This window comes from Natator depressus, chromosome 23 (genome assembly GCF_965152275.1).
Source record: "Natator depressus isolate rNatDep1 chromosome 23, rNatDep2.hap1, whole genome shotgun sequence".
Taxonomy (NCBI): Eukaryota; Metazoa; Chordata; order Testudines; family Cheloniidae; genus Natator; species Natator depressus.
The window spans coordinates 2,040,855-2,058,277 of NC_134256.1; the positions used below are offsets into that span (position 1 = coordinate 2,040,855).

Here is a 17,423-nt window from a genome sequence, read left to right on the forward strand (position 1 = left end):
CTGACCCCCAGAGCAAAAGACAGTCTGGCCTGCATGGAACATGATCGCTGAAATAGTAGGTGTTTAAAAGTACACTGCAATTCTAAATCATCATCTTCTCAAAGGGCTGTTAAAACAAAGGCTTATCATCTATCAGAGTTCAATAACCCCTGCACCTACCGGTTAGGTAGTACCCTTCAAACTGATGAGCCCAAAGCATTTCAGAAATATTACCTAACCGGCATAAGTGTGTCACTCTCAGAGTTACCAGTGAGGAGACAGACAGACAGCTCTGCTGTGCCAAAGGTCATGGCAAGTCAGCCCAAGAACGCAGGAGTCCTGAGTCCCTATCTTCTGTATCCCACTGCATGAAGTGAATGCTACAACAGGAAAAGGGAGGGGGAGGTTCTTTCCTCTGTATCCTGAAGCCAAACTGCAGGATATAGCGTCACATCAAGTAACTGGATGTGCCGTCGCTTAGCTGGAGCGGGGACCTGGGATTCCAGATTCCGGGGTTTTATTTGTGGTTCTGGCCCAAAACCACAGCAAGCCAGTGGCAGTCACTTACAACAGTTTTTTAAGTTTTGTTTTCCCACATCTTCAAAAAGGATCTAACACTCCTTTCCCCTCAAGGCTCTGAAAGGCTTAAATAATGCTCCCAGAAAGGCTCGGAGATCCTTAAAGGAGCTACAGAACTTTGGACATTGTGTCAGCACACGGTACGTTGCTTTGATTTACTGTAGAGGAGGACACCCCTGTCCTAGTGTGACAGCAAATACAAGATTAAGGAAGCAAAAAGGTTATTGTTCAGCATTTATTTCTTTTTTTTTTTTTGTTCCCACCACAGGGTGAAGAAACCTGAAAGTTACAAAGGTCCAAGTCACATTTCACGAGACAGATGGAAATAAGAAAACAAGTTTAAATATCATGCCCATTCTAGATATAAAGGAAAAAAAGAAATCAAATAATGAAAAATATAGTGTAGCGTGATCTTTTGCAGATATATTTTTACAAACCGAAGACCAAAAGCTCCTTATGTTATGCCTAAATCTACTTAAGTTTTGTGTATAAAACCAGACATTTCAAAAATGTTTCCCCCTTGTTTTATATATTTTTTTTGCAATTCTGAAAAAAAAGTTTACAAAAAACAAAACAAAAAAATCCAAGTCTTGTAAATTTCTCAAATTTTTTTTTGCTTGTACATTATGAACAAACGGATTCAACTCTCCTGATCGCTTACATCTTGCTAAGATAGGTTTATAACATCTCCCCGTGTCCTAGCCACTACAAACAGGAGTAGGAAAAAAAAAACAAACCTAGAGTCTACTCTAATACACTGTGAGAGCAGATATCAGCCGCCAGTGAGTTAAGCCCGCTCGCCGCGGATACGACGCGCCAGCTGGATGTCTTTTGGCATGATGGTGACTCTTTTGGCGTGGATTGCACACAAGTTGGTGTCTTCAAAGAGACCCACGAGATAAGCCTCACTGGCTTCCTACCAAGGAAAAACCACAACAGAAGTAACAGCTCTATTTGTTTCGCAACAGTCTCTTTCGGAGGCATCCAAATGCTCCCATTGTACAGAGGGCCAGATTTTTCCTACTGCTCCGTGACGTTTACTTGGCCATTTATTCTGATGTCTAAAGGGGGGCTGAGTGCTCTTGAAAAACTGACCCTACATGCTTAGCACCTACCCAGCTCCGTGTGCATCAAGGGCTTCCCAAGTGTCAGCTGAACCCCATTTGGCAGGTGAGGAAACCAATTCAGAGATCCCAAATTCGTGCCCCACCCATCTACACTAGCAAGCAGCACAGTCTCAAACGTGGCAGCTCTAACGCTATGTGCTCAACACCCCCACGCCAACGGCTTTGAGACATGGATGCTTTCCCCTGCCACGAGTGAGTGGAATGACAGAGAAGCTGAGCACTGCAGCAGTCACTGATGTCAGTGTCTCTCCTCTGCCTGTAAAAAAAAAACACACACACACACCCACCCACCCCCCACTGGGATGCAGTGGCCCCTCGGGGCAAAAGCAGTAATCTGTGGACATCAACAGTGAATTTAGATTCTACATTCTGAAGCCAGAGGCTCTGAGCAACAGAGGTATGTTCTGCAGATGCCTCCATCTCTAGTTTCCACAGATTTGATGAGTGCAAAGCAGGTCGGGCTCACTCTTTGGAAGGTACTTCCCCACTGTCTGGGGGCAAGTTAGATAAGTTTCCTTCTGTCTCCCTGGCGGGGAAGAGAGACAAAGTCGCCTACCTGCAGGGCTCCGATGGCCGCGCTCTGGAACCGCAGATCCGTCTTGAAGTCCTGAGCGATTTCACGGACCAGACGCTGGAAAGGGAGCTTGCGAATCAGCAGCTCGGTGGATTTCTGGTACCGCCGGATCTCTCGAAGGGCCACAGTGCCAGGCCTGGAAGAGATTTCAAAGACATAACCTGAAGGGCTCCGAATTTAACCCCAATGATCCCAACCACACTCAGACATCAGAGTCCTAAGGACTGCAGACAGAACTCCCTTCTCCTCTGCAAGTGTCTCAGCTGTACACACACACACACACACACACACACACACAGAGTGCATAGAAGAAGCTTGCCCTGCCACAGTCTCTGGGGACAAAGAGGACTCCATGGTTGTTAAGCTGGCCTATTTCACTGCTGTCAATTTCAAAACTTTCCTGTTACAAAATAAAGTGCAGTATTTAAAGGGAATCAACAAAAGTTGACAGCCCCTAATATTAGGCCACTGGTAGATCTAAGCTTTTTTTCTTTTTAAGTGGCTTTTTAAGTACTTTAGCAGCTCCTTCCAAACAAGGACTGGAACAATGATGACATCTCAACCGCTGGGCAGGAGCCCTATCAAACATGGGTTGCTGAGCTGGCTACAAGCACCTTTATATGCACGCGTTTGTCCCTTACGCTTCTGTTCTAATAAGCCAGCCAAGAGGATAATATTTTATAAAACTACTCACTACAAAAATAAATCATTATTTATTATTTCTAACTACAGTAGCCGCTTGGAACCCTGATCTCAGTTGAGGCCCCTCTGGGCTCAGCCCCGTATGCACCCATCGTGAGAAACTGTCCCTGCTCTGAAGAGCTTACATGCTAAGTAGATGAGACTGGCAAAGGATGAGAGTGGAAACTGAGGCACAGAGAAGGGAAACGACTTCCCCAAGACCACACCAGCAGGTCAGTGGCATGGCTGGCAGAGAGAACTCCAGCTCAGGCATCTGAATCCCTAACTACTAGCCCATGCTCCCTCAGACATAGTACATAAGAATTAAGGCTATGACATATCACGTTATTTTTTTCTCATAATGGCAAACCGCAAAACTCCCCTTTACGTCTCCCATGCATACCAGCAGAGAAAGCGTGACTCCAAGTACCTGTAACGATGAGGTTTCTTCACTCCCCCAGTGGAAGGCGCACTTTTCCTGGCTGCTTTAGTGGCCAGTTGTTTCCGGGGGGCTTTCCCACCAGTGGATTTACGAGCAGTCTGCTTGGTACGGGCCATTCTGGACGGTCTTTAGTGCGGAAGAAATCTGCAGGGAAAAAGGGGAAGAAATCAGTTTAACCTTTTCAAGAACAGCTTGACCTGGGGTCGCGTCCCATCACTCCTTGTGTGACCTACAAGTCACTAAGCCAATGCGGTTCCCTACTGGTAAAATGGAGCTAGTCACACTGCCCTGCCTTCCCGGGTGTTGGGAGGAGGAATCTATTGATGACTGTGAGACGCTCAGATACTATGGAAACCCTAGAGGTCGTCATATAAATGTTTAGGAACATTTCCGGCACTATATGGGAGAAAAAAAAAAAAGTACTAGAAAATCCCTGAAAAGCTTTTGTTAGTTCCACAACTGCTCACTCAGAATTACTTCATTTATAACAGTGCCCGACTAGAGTGTCACAGATGAACCTGTGTTTTGGTTCTGCTGTAATATAAAATGATCATTTCAGTCAGTAACCTGATTTGCCCAGCATGGAAGAGGAGGAGAACTGTTGTCTTCCCAGCTCTGGAGAAGGATGGGGTCTAGTGCTTAGGACTAGGAGCTAGGACTCCAGGGTTCTAGTCTCAGCTTGGGAAGGCAGCATTTACAGGGATTTACAGTCAGGACTCCTGGGTTCTTTTCCTCTCCGCCCTCTGCAGTTGCCAGTTTTAACACAGACCCACACGTGATATTTCCCAACAGTGAGAAAAAGTCACCAATTTCCCCCCGAGGTTCCCCACTGATCAGTGGCGCCAGCTGGGGGGAGGAAGGAACCTGCTGCCCCGATCGCTCAGAAACAGGGCAGGGAGACATGTGGGGTTGGGGAAGTGAAGGCAGTGGAGGGAGCCAGCTAGGAACAGCGTGAGTGAGAGTCTGGAAAAGGGATTGTTGTGGGGAGGAGAGTGGGGAGGGTCACCCTGGCTGGAAGCTGGGGGGAAAGGTTGCAAAAAGCAAGGGGCCATCAACACTTCATGGAGCGGAGGCTGCTCTGGGCCCAAAACGAGCGAGAGAGATCTGGCCTCAGAGCCGGCTCCATGCCACGTGAGACCCCGCCGAGGCGCTGGTTCCACATGAGCACCATCACGTTGGGCACCAGGCGCCATGGCGATCGTGGCAACCAGGCGCCATGGCGATCGTGGCAAGGACAACAGCAACCCCACACCAAATTGTGCCATGGCATCCCACCTCCATGGCCAATACGCAGCCCCTGCAGAGCCACCAGAGTCTGCTTTAAAGAGAACCCAGGAGTCCCAGCTCCCAGTCCCCGCCCCAGTTGGCCCCCTCTACCCACATAAAGTGTTATTTTTAAAGAAAGACTACCCGTTCCAGAAGCCTTTGCGCCAAGTCTGGGTTTGATTAGCTAACTAGTGTCAGGTGACCTTCCCCAGGCTAACCGAGGCTTTCTCCCGATTGGCCAGCGTCGCCAGCCAACCGGTATGTAACCTGACAAGAAAGGGGGTAGAGCCGCGAAGCCTCCTCGGTGATTGACGCGGCTCATGACCAATCGACCTCGGGGCTGCCTCAGGGGCTTCCAGCCAATCAGCGCGGCCACCGTGCTCTCGCATCGCCCGACCAATGAGCTGCAGGATACAGACGGAAGGCGGGACTTACTTGGTGGAAGGGGCTCCTCAGACGATCTCGGTTTCTACTCACCCCCCCCCTTTTTTCGGACGAGGGGGGAGGGGGAAGCCCGGGTACGGGGGTGTCTCGCGCCTCCTTATTACCTGTGTGTGTGGCTCGCGCCCCTCGCAGCAGCGACCGTTGGAGCCGTTGGGAGTCCCGCGCCGGCGCTCGCGCTGCTCTCGCTCCCTTCCCGCCTTTCCCGCCAGCCCCAGCAGAAAATGGCGGGTTCCCCGGCTGGGCTATTTAACCATCATGCAATGGGGCAGAGGGGAGGGGTAGGGAGGTCAGCTGAGGTGAACCAGGCTGTGTAGGCGCCATCTTGTAAGCGCCACCCAGGCTGCCCCTGCCTCCCTCCCAGTCACAGGGCTGGCAAGGGGGAGCCTTCATTTAACCACACACCCTACTGCATTTTATGCCCCTTGCGTGAGTTACGTTAAGACCTCCCTCGAGTCAGGCTAAACCCGTGGCATGCGTCATGCCAACCTTGCCTACATGTAATGTAAAATCCCTGGCACAAAGTCACGCCAGGTGCCCCCCCCATGTGCATCACACCAACCCATGCCTACGTGTGACACGCCAAAGCCCTGGAACGCGTCACGCCAACCTCGCCTACATGTAACACAGTAAACCTCTGTTACAAGTCACGCCAAGCGCCCCCCCGTTTGCATCTTGCCAACCTTGCCTACATGTAACATGCGAAACCCCGGCACATATCACACCAAGTGCCTCCCCCATGTGTGTCATGCCAACCTTCCCTACATGTAACATGCCAACCACTCCCCCGCATATTCACACCAACAGTTCCAATATATACCATGTCAAGGCCCTTGCAGAAGCTTTGGCAACTCCTTCCAGTGCACAAATTATATCAAGCCCTTTGCACTAGTCATATGAACCTCCCAGTATAAGCCATGCCAAGTCATGCCTACTAGCCACATATGTCACTATAAAACCCTCACACGACTCCACAACCTCCCTGGGTCACTTGCTCCGGTGCCTAAGAAAGTTTGCCCTAGTATCCAATGTGACTTTCCCTTGCTACAAATTAAACCAATTACTTCTTGTGCTACCCTCAGGGCCTATGAAGAACAATGGATCCCTTTCAAAAGATGGTCAACGGTAGATGGTGTGAAACATATGTAAGCTCTCTGAGGTAGGATTATCTCCTACTGTATGAATGTGAAATACCCAATGTAATGGCCCCTGTTCTTCGGCAGCCCATCCAGCTGGGCCTCCATTTGCACTTGGATAACCCACAAAGCTCAGCCTACATGAGCAGCAAAGCATGCGGCCTTCTTGTAATAATTTCTAAGGGGTTGCCAGTACAAACTCAATTACAGCAGAGGACAGATAGGAGTGGCTGCGTGATCCAGTTCTGCTCAAAGCGGACTAAGGCCCACTGTTACTAGACAACTCAGAACTCACTCTGATGCCTCATTCTTCAAAGATATAGGAGTCCTAAATGCAGGGTCCATCTCTCCCTGAGTGTTTCTACAGTAGCCCAGCACAGTCAGGCATCTGATGCTGCCTAGGCTCCTCAGGACATTACCCCAACAGAAATAAACCATGAATTCCTAGATTTTGTATTCAGAAAACTACCACCAGGAAATCACTAATTTATACTACCTGCGTTTATCATTGTGGGCACCAGAGGGCACAGTTGTATCTCATCACTCTCACCAGAGTTGCTAAAAAACTGGACTAAACTGTGTATTTTTTTAAACCAATTTTTAATAAATTATATTTTTTGTCCTCCCCTATCATCCCTCCACCCCAACTCTTGCAACACTACAAACACGACTGAAATTTGACCTCAGCTGCTTCTGGCAAGGTAGATATTACAGATGAGGAATGGGAGATAGAGGTGATGTCACAATGCAAGTCTGGCACACCCAGGACAAGAACCTCTGTTTTAGGCCTGAGCCACAAGACCACCGTTTTTCCTTTTAAGACCTCCTTTAAAAAGGAGAGTTCTGATTGACAATAGATCTGCATTAAGACTGCCCCCAAGGTGCGTTATCTTAAATTATTTTCATACAGGAGACATCCACAATGTGAGAGAACTCATTTACAACTAGCTCCGCTCTACTGGAAATCTGGGGGCTCTGAGCTAATCCCTAAGCACTACAGAGATGGTCATGGGTTCCTAGGCTCCCCATTAAATCAAATCAATTGTGGAAGAACAAAAACAGGCCTGTTGGATTAAAGGGTAAAATTATTACAAAAAACGGTGTTTGGGGAGGTAAGGAGAGGGCATCAAGTTGTCATGGCAATGGAAGGTCAGAGCTTTAAATAAGTCTCACCCTATGCAGCAGAGAACTCTTACTGGCCTGGCCCCAGCAGACAGAGGATTTACTCCTTTACTGGTTACTTACAAGAGTTGTTTCATAATAGGTACAAGTTACAAGGGTAACTGAGCCAAGCTGATTAATTTTTCTTTTAAATCGAGGTTTATTTTAGTATTCATGAAAATGAGACTAAGAACATATTAGCATAGGGTGGGCATTGTGCACACAGCTCATGTACTTCAGTCCCCATTTACAGCCATCTCTGCTAGTGCACTTCCCACTCTCCATCCCAGCTCTGCCCTGCTCCACAATCTTGACTTGCAGCACCCTCTGCTACTGTAGCTTGAAGCGGGGGGGTGTCACAATACAGAAGTGGTCTGCAAATGCCACCAGTTTTCCTTTGTTTCAAGGTTTGGGGGACTGTGGATCAAAGTCATTGTAACAAGACCCTGGAGATGTGGCAGGAGAACTTTGATGTCACAAAAAGCAAGGTCCTGGCTGCTTAAAAAAATATCCATTGCCTAGTTGGGACATCTCAATATGAGCCCCACTACTGAGGTTGCAAAGAAGTCTGGAAAGATGAAAAGCTGCATCAAGCTTGCTGGAGTGGAGTGTGTAGATGGAAGGAGCTTGATAGGTTTGGATATAGGACCTGGAATGCTGCTTTCATGATAGTCACACTGCAATGAAGCACTGGACCACTCGCCGCTTGTTTCAGAGTACTGGTATAGAAGAATTATACCCCCTATTGCAAGGGAACGGAGATTCTGGTATTGCTCAGTGTTTGTCAGATAGCAAGCACTAGAAAGAAGCCACTACACAACCAGTTTACAAATTTTCATTATTTTATTTGACAGACATCTTTCTGAAGTGCAACAAAAGTTAAATCATACAGCAAAATTGCAAAACTGTCTTTCTGGGTTTTTTTTTTTTAACACGGGGTGACCCTGGAAGGGGGAAGTGCATTATCACGATTCAGAAATGCCAAGATTTAGAGGTTACGTTTTGTGAGCAAGCTCCACTGCCTAGCTGGGACATCTCAATGTGATTTGTCAGGACTGTATCAAGGTTCTGCAGAAGAGGGAAAAACTGTTTTGACACCAGTTTAAGAAAACATAGGGAGTTTAAATTAAAACTCAGGAATTTTATAAACAGACTACTGAGTCATTCCTTAAAACATTTTATCTCATTTCCCTCCCAGTTTCCCCCATACCGGACAATGAGCAGTTAATTCCTCTTCCCACACTGATGGGATTCCCAGATGGTGACCCTCCCTTACTTGACAGCCTTCATCCCAGCAACCCCAGACAAAGAGCTTGCTGTTGCTATATCAGCACTAAGACAGATTTCTCTGTAAGGTTGAACAGTGAAACTCACTCAAGAATTACTCAAAGTTAGAGGCACCTTAATGGCACACAGTGTGTTAACAGGGCACGTTAACGGGGCCGTTTCAACTCTAGACAGGTGTTGCATACAGATATAAAGCATGCCAAAGCACAGAGCTGGATTCTCATCTGCCTTCGTTCAAACCAGCATCCTGCGCAAAAACTTCTGGGAATGGCCACGCGCCAGAGGACATTTCGGCAACTCCCGTCATCAAGCGCTAGGCCGAGCTGAATGAAGCAAATGCTCATCAAGCTAGACAAAGAGAAGGAACATATATAGTTAACAAACTTGAAATTTAAAAATAAAACTGGACTAGGTGTAAAGAAGGGCTACTAGGATGATCAGGAGGCTGGAGAGCCCATCCTAGGAGAGGAGATGGAAAGAGCTTGGCTTGTTTAGCCTAGCCAAGTGAAGGCTGAGAGGGGGAAAATCTGATTGCTCTCTCTAAATAGGCCAGGGTGTGGTGGGGAAAACCACCAGAAGAGCTACTGAAGCTCAAGGACATTATTGGCACAAGAACAAACGGCTACAAATTGATTGTGAATACGTTTAGGCTGGAAACGAGAAGCTCCTCTGACGGTTAGGAACCAAGGGTCTGGAACAGCCTCCGAAACGGAGCTGTGGGGGCGAGCTAGTTTGAAGATGGAGACTGATAAGTTTACGTCCAGAATTCTATGCTGGAGCGTCTGTGAGAGCAGTGGACTGAAGGCTCAGAAAGGCCCTTTCCAGTCTGATGTACCGGAAGCAGCAGCTACATCATGCAAGTGTAACCGTGCCCTCTACTGTTTAAATAAAAGCACTGTAGACAAACCCAAGATAACAATTGCAACACAGAGGACAAGAGACCTCGTAGGACTAATTAAGGAAGTGGGGGGGGAGGGGAGGAGAGGGCGTGGCAGTGCAAAGGGTGCATTTTAGGATCCAACAGACCAGGGTTCTAGCTTTGGTTCTGGGGATTGCATGCATGATTTACCAAGGGGGCAAGTCTGCTTTCATCACCACCTGGATTCACAGCACCTCAGCCAACCAGAGCCATGCTCATTTTCTGACCCCTTTTGCCAATCTTTTTGCCTCCCATGAATGCTCTGCCCTGCTGGTGGTTGCCAGCATAAGCAGAGTGGCTGGGAGCTTTACGATTTGCAGCATTACAGCATTTTAACACAGAGCTTTCCCAAGTGTTTCCTTGTCTATGTATATAAGCCGGAATGCAGCCATCTCTGGGGTGAAGCACAACAGCTGCCCCAGCAGTCAGCATAATAGCGGTTGGGGTGGGGGGGAAGGAGATGAAGTTCTAACCAACCATAACGTGACAAGTCCTTGCTCTTTCGGGTGCCCCATCATATTTATAATACCCATGCCGAGAGGGACAGGACCATGGTTAAAGGTCTCCTAGAAAGTCACATACAGCAAGGCTCTGTTTATCCAAGGAGGAAGGGCTGAGAGAGGACTACTGGGATAGCCAGACCCACAAACTTACCTGTGCTATGTACAGAGCCACCGATGCATTCTGCTGTTCCTATCCCAAAGCCAACGCCTCTTTAATGGCTGCCACAATCTTGGAAAGCTTGGTGCCATTATCCACAAATCCATCCCCGTTCTGCCAGAGAGCAGCCAGTTAGCAAGGGGACAGCTGAACCCCCCCCAGACATGCCCCATAAGGCTCAAAGAAGTCAGAGCATGAGAAGGCTGTTTGCCAGAAGCTGGGAATGAGCAACAGGGGACAGATCACTTGGTGATTCCCTGTTCTGTTCATTCCCTCTGGGGCACCTGGCATTGGCCACTGTCAGAAGACAGGATACAGGGCTAGATGGACCTTTGGTCTGACCCAGTATGGCCGTTTTTATGTTTTAAAGCTTCTATAATTCTCCAGGGTAACACGGCCACTGATTGTGTCCAGAGTTATGCCCCCGGAGATTTCCACTCCTATTTAAGAGTATTCCTCAGTAAGACGCCTTCTACTCGGGCACTCATATCACTGCCAAGAAGCTGTGACAGGACAGCATCGCCAGGATCGGAGGGACAATGCAGTGTTTGAAAAGCGGCCTCGGAAAAACCTCACAGCTACTCCTTGGCTACAGCAGCGGGCGCAGAAAGCTTATTTCTGCTGCTTGACCACCCTGGCTCACAAAGAGCTCAAACAAAATATTAGCTTTAAAAAAAAAAAAAAAAGAGCAGATGAAACTTACAGCCCCTTCCCCCCTGCCAAGAAATATGGGCAAACACAACCGCTTCTAGAAGGTGTCACATACAGGACAGTTGAAGTTCAGCAGGCTCCTGGAACGTCCTTAAGGACACAGAGCTCAACAGTCCTGCCACCTCAAAGAGACACTTGACAGTGGAAGAACTTTTAATGTAGGACCAACAGCTCTAATCCCCCCACCCTCCCGGGCCTGCAGCATCAGCAGCTGCAAGAGCCAAATGCTATTTTAGCATCAAAGAGGTTTTCTAAGGAGCTGTATTTTTCCTCCTGTGAAGGTCAGCAGCGGTGGCTGCTAATAAGACATTTCAATTTGCCATCCTTGGTGATAAAGGATGCAGGTTTCATCCATCACTGAAATGCAGCCATCTTTGAGGTGGAAAATGCCAGCTTTTGAGGAAGGGGCGGGAGAAGAAGAGAGAATAAAAAACCACAGCCTGTATCCTACTGCAACTGCAGAGAAAGTTTTAGAGAGTCAAGATAAGTAACTCTTATTGCAACATGAACAGGGCATTGAGTTAACACTTGCAAGCCCAGTGAGTGGGCTAGTAGGAGTTAGTGGCTGATATGTGTTTTATGTCTCATCTCCAGCAGCACCGAAGGAAGAGTACCAACCTGCTGACCCACAGTGAGTGCTCCTTAGAAGCCCCCCCGATCCCTGTTCAGTGTGCAGATTCTAAAGGGATCATTGTACAAGCTGGTACAGCTGTAGACAGGACTACTGCTCCAGCTTCAACAGCGGACTCTGGCTACAGATGTCAGCCCAGACAAGGCTCCCAGCCTTGTGCTCACAACATCGCTATGAAGGAGTCTTCCTGGATCATGCACATCGCCCGCCTTGGTGACTATCAGCTGAGCAGTTCGGTTAGGAACTAGATGGCAGGGGAGGAAGAGACCACTCACCATTTTTGAATGCACCAGTTTGCCTGCGATTGTCACTTCAAACCATCCTGTGACCTGAGGGGTCCCTTCACCACTCTAAGCAGAGAAGAGGAGTCAGTCACCTTGAGAATGAAGAGCCCCGAGGGGGTCTGAGCTATTTTAAGCAGCCAGCTCTCCCCTTCATGTTAGTTTCTTCTGAAGATTCCTAATTCAACAGGAGTGCTCCCTACAGTTCTCACCAGAGAGGAGAATACATCTGCAAACAGATGTTATGAGCTTGATGCAGAAGTGACAGGGTGGGATTCTCTGGTGTGGAGTCATACAGGAGGTCAGACTAGATGATTATAATGGGCCCTTCTCTGGCCTTAGACTCTATTAAGTTAATTTGTATTCTAGAAGCCAGGATCCCATTGTGCCAGCTGCGGAACATATCAAAGAATCCCTGTCCCAAACGGTTTATAATCTAGAAGAGTATATATAGATTGAAGCGCACAAGGAAACCAGGACATGATACTAGATTGTCCAAACATCTTCAGTCCTGCAGGACTGTCCTCCTTCCACCTTAACGCCACTCTCCATGCTTCCTTGATCAAGGCTTCCCTTACCTCTACCACACGGGGCATGCTTTGTAAGCCAACCAGCAGCAGCCCAGGATCAGGTCAAAGCTTTCCCCATGGTTATGTTTGTGCCTGTTTGCCCATCGGAGAGGTTTAACCGCTTCCCCTGAAGCATGTGGCACTGGCCACTTTCAGAGACAAGATACTAAACTAGATGAACCATGGATCTGACAACTATGTTCCAGATTTATGCTGGACATGACATGCTCTTAGTCCGACAGTTCTCAGACAGGTCCCACCAGATGAGGAGGGACTTATTTAGAGCCTCTTGCATCGCAGATTCCCACTGAAGGCAACAGGAGTTTTGAGAGTACAGAACCGGAGCTTTAGAGGACACGGCCATTCCTTGGCTGTGCATATTCTCTGACTGGGAGTCAGACAGACACAAAAGCTAAGTGCTCTGGACAAACTGGACAGTCCTGGGATACTCACGATCTCCAGCTTGCCTGGGAACTGTTTTTCAAGTTCCTTCTTGAGCTGTTGATACTAGAGAGGAGAGGGGAAAGGCAGAAGCCAGAGTTAATGCCTGAGAAGTCTTCGTCAGGACTTGCCCCAGCTAAATCTTGGCTCTGCTGTTACTTCACGCACCTAAAAAAACAGCTGGCAACAATACCAGCTAGCGAGCCAAGTCTCATGCAGCCAGGCCATGTGGCCTGCTGTGGGTACAGGAGCCCTTTCTACCCCAACTTCCTGCTTCCCTTTGCACCAATTTTCTCACCAGTGCAACTCCATTTATACCTCCTCATGCACAGGTTCAGACAGCCCAGGCAGCCAATTGGGGACCGAAGGGGGATGAAAACCCCAGCAGTTCTCGTTGGGTCAGGCTGGGGCAAAGGGTTGGGGACGCTCCAGGAGCAGATCCAATGACATGCTATGGCCCAACTTTCTCTGGAGGAGAACTTCCTCTCCTTGCAGATGGCCAGTAACTTGGACCAAGTGCTGGGAACAGGAATGGGATCCTAGAGCACATCAGTCCAGTTCACCCACCACCGCCAGAGTTATAACTGGAACTGAACCGAGGAAGCTGGTCGCTTACCTTGGGACTGTAGCCTCAGGCCCCGCTGCAGGGAGACAAAGAAGAATTATTTCAGCATCTAGACACTAACCAAAGAAGGGACAACGGCTAAAATTCAAACAGGAGCTGAGCACCTAGCTTTCTTTAATCCCACCTGGACTCCTGCTATTTGAGATGAAGGGGAATGACATTAGGTTGAAAATAATACCACCACCTAGCTCTTCTATAGTGCTTTCCATCAACCGATCTCAAAGTGCCTTGCAAAGGAGCATCAAGTAGCTCCATTTTACGAAGGGAAAGGAACATGTCCAAGGACACCCAAGCAAGTTAGTGGCAGAGCTGGGAATCCCAAAACCCTGTCCAGTGCTCTGTCCACAAGGCCATGCTGCCTCCAGAAGTAGTAGGCTGGTGTCTTCTCTGTGGGACAAGACAGTAGATGGGAACATGACACCCTTTTTGAGGACATCTCCCTGGGTTTTGAGCATCGATGTTGGTCCACAGAAAGTGATAATTACAAATCACTGGGAGGGTAAAACCCCACTAACGATGCTGATTGTTGCTAGTTGTTTTCATTAGAAACTTAAGACTGAAGTTGAGCCTTCTTGCCATGTGGTTACTTTCATTGCATTTAGATTGTGTCAAGAAACAGTCAACTGCTGACTTTATCCGCAGATGTTAATTGCTATTATTTGGAATAGGGCGCATATGAACTTTGCGCTCACACCTGCTGGTGCTGGGACAAACTGGCCCCCTAACCACCTTCTATCGGAGGTGCAAGAGAGCAACTGGCTGCTGAGAAAGAGCTTTGAAAGAGGGAAATCATACCAGCCCTTCCTGTGTCTATTTTAGATGCACAGGGAGCAGAGGAGAGCGCTTCCAGAAGTCATTCTAGTAGGCGTGGGAATGTAGAGTAGGAGGGTGCTTTTTGCCAGGGACAGAAACCTCTCAGAAGACCCCGAATGCTGTTCTGTAACACCGTCACAGAGCTGGCTAAGCCCTAGAGTCACAGCAACTAACTCTGCAGGATAAAACTATTTTATTAGCAAGGAGGTGAGATTCCTACCCCCCCCTTTTTTCCCTCCCCCCTAAACTCCACCCCAGCTTCAGCAGTCACTTCTCACCGCTGCCCCATGGGCACAGAATAACCCCTCTACTTCCACAGCACACAAGACTCAGTATCGCTCTAGCGCTTTCGTTACGCCGCGATAACCAGAGGATACACAGCTACCATGACTACGCACGTTCTTGAAGACAGGTGAAGCTGCAAGAGGCGAGTTAGAAAGTTGAAGTCTATGGACCAAAAAGCGAGGCAGCTCAGGTCAGAGAAGCAGGAGATATTGGGGAGCCGTGCCTGGGGAGGCCGGACCTATAGGTGCATGGAGGGCTGTGGGTCATGCTTGAGGGGCATGAGTTGTGTATATGGGAGGCCATGGTTACTCTAGCAGAAGGAGGAGATGCAGATCAGCACAGAGGCACCCTGGCAGAGGATTCGCTTAGCAAAGGCTGCAGCAGGTCAAGATTAAGGTGTCTTGCACTAAGCAAGATAGATGCCAGTCTATTCCAGGGTGACAATACCCATTTCAAGCTCTGGCTGACTGAAGGTGGGCAGAGGAGGCGTGTAAGCTGCCACTTTGCAGCAGAAGTACCAAATATAAACGAGGACTCGCCTGACTGCACAGAGGTGGCATTAGTCCACCTACCATTCAGCCAGTGCGTGCTAGGCTGTAAGCAGCTTCATTCACCCTGTGGGATAGAAGCAGGGTAATCTCCTACAACACCCGTGCAGGTTTCTTAAAGAGCTCTCAATTTAAGCCCCAAACAGCCAAGGTATCAGCCCAGTTACCCTCCAACCCGGTCAGCTGATCTCAAGGGGGCGTGAAACCGGCCCCCAGACCATTCCTGAGAGGGCAGCACAGGGTCATTCCCCACAGTTTGTCCTGTGGCCTGGCCAATAACAGCATACAAGGATTTACCTGAAGGGCCTGAAAACAACAGAGAGCCTCCCACTGCCTTCAAGGGGCTTTGGGTCAGGACCACTAAGCAGCTGGGGCAAGAAGCGGGAGTTATCCCCCCGTCTCGCTGCTTTTAATGGATACTTTGCTAGATCAGCATGTTTCCTCCCCGGCCTGTGGAGCATCTGCTAAAATACCCCACCCCAGGCCAACGCAGGGCTAGCAGATTGTGCGTATCTGTTTCAGAGCAGCAGCCGGGTTAGTCTGTATCCGCAAAAAGAACAGGAGGACTTGGGGCACCTTAGAGACTAACCAATTTACTTGAGCATAAGCTTTCGTGAGCTACAGCTCACTGCATCGGATGCACGCAGTGGAAAATACAGTGGGGAGATTTATATACACAGAGAGCATGGGACAAGGGGTGTGCCCACCCACCCTGTAACCAGAGCGATCAGGGAAGGTGAGCTATCCAGAAACCATGACCCCGCCCTCGGCTCTGTTACGAAGTCCAGCAGGTGTGGGAGCTAATAAGTTTTATGGGACCATCTTCTGCTGGCGAGAGAGACGAGCCCCTAGAGAAGGCAACCGGCCCACAAAACCTGCAGCCTAACAGCGGCCGGACATTTCATGCGACTTCCGTCCACACGCGCATCGCTTGTCCGGCCCCGAGCTCTGTCGGGCCGAGGCCACGCCTGCGACCGTAGCCTTGCGGCCCCCTCTGCCCCCCGCTTTAAAGCGAGAGAGCGGATTCCTCGCTGCTCAGCCAGAGCCCCCCCCGTATCGTTTCGTGGGAAGACAGCACGAGAACGAAGGAAGGGGGCGGCCCCTCTTCCCCTCCGTCCTGGTCAGCGGCCCCGAGCCTGCCGCAGCCGCTGTACGGACGAGCGGCGGCGCAAACACGTTTCCTCGCTCTTCCCGGGGGCGGAACCGGCCAGCGGCAACAGCGCGCCCGCTGCTCCCCGCCCGCGCTTACCAGTACACCACGCGGACTCGCAGAGCCATGGCCGCGGCCCTGGCGCGGGGAGCCTGGAGCCCTGGCGCGCCGGGCGTTCGGAGGCGGAACGCTGCAACGCGGCGGGTCCTTACCCCGACGAGTCCACCGGCGGGCAGCAAAGGAGGGAAGGGGGCGGCTTACAGCACCTTTGTTCCCCCGCACATTAAACCTAGTCCCCTTAGCTGCTCCCTCCTCCCCGCCAAAAAACTGGGTTCGGTACAACTAGCGTTGTGTTTCGTGGGAAACGGGTGTAGAATTGATTGCAGCGCTCTGGTAATGGCGCATAAGACTCCCCCTTTCTCCTGCGCTGCAGTGGTCTGGCCCCAGGCTCGCCACGCCGCTTGACGCCGACAGCTGTAATTAACAAAGGGGAGGCGGAGAAACTCGCCGGTGTTTCCGTAACAATCATTTTAATAACGCGCAATTACTTTAGGAAAGAAGTTTCTCCCTCCCCTACCCAGAGCTGGGTCTTTGCCCTGAGCATATGGCCAAAGGTCCAGTCCCATAACGAAAGCGTTGCAGAGAGGAGCCTATACAATCCAGAGGCTAGGGCATTTCTTTGCAAGGGAGAAAAAGCTTTCCGGACTCACAGATCCTTAAACTCAGGGTTTCGAAAATGAATTCCCCACAACACCTGCTCCTTCCCCACAGGGCGATCAAAGTCAGACTTGTGCAAGAGCAGAATTCCTGGGCCAGGGCATGGGTACTGTTCAATGGGCACACGCAGACCTTCCGCCAGTCCTGGGTTTGGCTTGAGTGTCCTGCTTTGACCCCACAAATCCCCCTATCCTTTGAGGCCAAGGGAATCCTACAACTGTCTCTCTCCCACTCCCTCCTTCTACCTTCCTCGTGGGGGAGAGGGCGTATCAAGGGGACTAGGATGAGCCCTAGCTGGCCATTACAAGCCAGCAGATTTGAGAGCAGCCCTTAGGCTGCTCCACATTACTGAGGGAAATGAACTGGCTGCAGGATCAAGCAGATGGAAATGTAGCATAAA

General features: G+C 49.6%; 1 protein-coding gene and 1 long non-coding RNA gene across 2 annotated transcripts; both read right to left on the reverse strand.

Annotated features, from left to right (window-relative positions):
• Positions 1-854: 854 nt before the first annotated feature.
• Positions 855-5,353, reverse strand: LOC141976414 (histone H3.3A). The gene is made up of 4 exons (XM_074937406.1): positions 5,197-5,353; positions 3,371-3,526; positions 2,242-2,395; positions 855-1,474 (listed from the first exon to the last, which is right to left on the reverse strand). Exons 2-4 carry the CDS (start codon positions 3,496-3,498, stop codon positions 1,346-1,348), a joined length of 411 nt encoding a protein of 136 aa, XP_074793507.1. The 5' UTR covers positions 3,499-3,526; positions 5,197-5,353; the 3' UTR covers positions 855-1,345.
• A 2,947-nt stretch (positions 5,354-8,300) lies between these two features.
• On the reverse strand, positions 8,301-16,546 carry LOC141976515 (uncharacterized). Its single transcript, XR_012636116.1, has 6 exons — positions 16,406-16,546; positions 13,502-13,526; positions 12,898-12,951; positions 11,870-11,944; positions 10,247-10,366; positions 8,301-9,021 (listed from the first exon to the last, which is right to left on the reverse strand). It is a non-coding gene; the product is annotated as an uncharacterized LOC141976515 (long non-coding RNA).
• Between the last annotated feature and the right edge of the window lie 877 nt (positions 16,547-17,423).

Coding starts and splice junctions, on each gene's coding strand:
- LOC141976414 (XM_074937406.1), bottom strand. CDS start 3,498: ATGGCCCGTACCAAGCAGACTGCTCGTAAATCCACTGGTGGGAAAGCC. Junction 2,396..3,370: donor AAGAAACCTCATCGTTACAG/GTACTTGGAGTC, acceptor AATCTCTTCCAG/GCCTGGCACTGTGGCCCTTC. Junction 1,475..2,241: donor CGGCCATCGGAGCCCTGCAG/GTAGGCGACTTT, acceptor TTTCCTTGGTAG/GAAGCCAGTGAGGCTTATCT.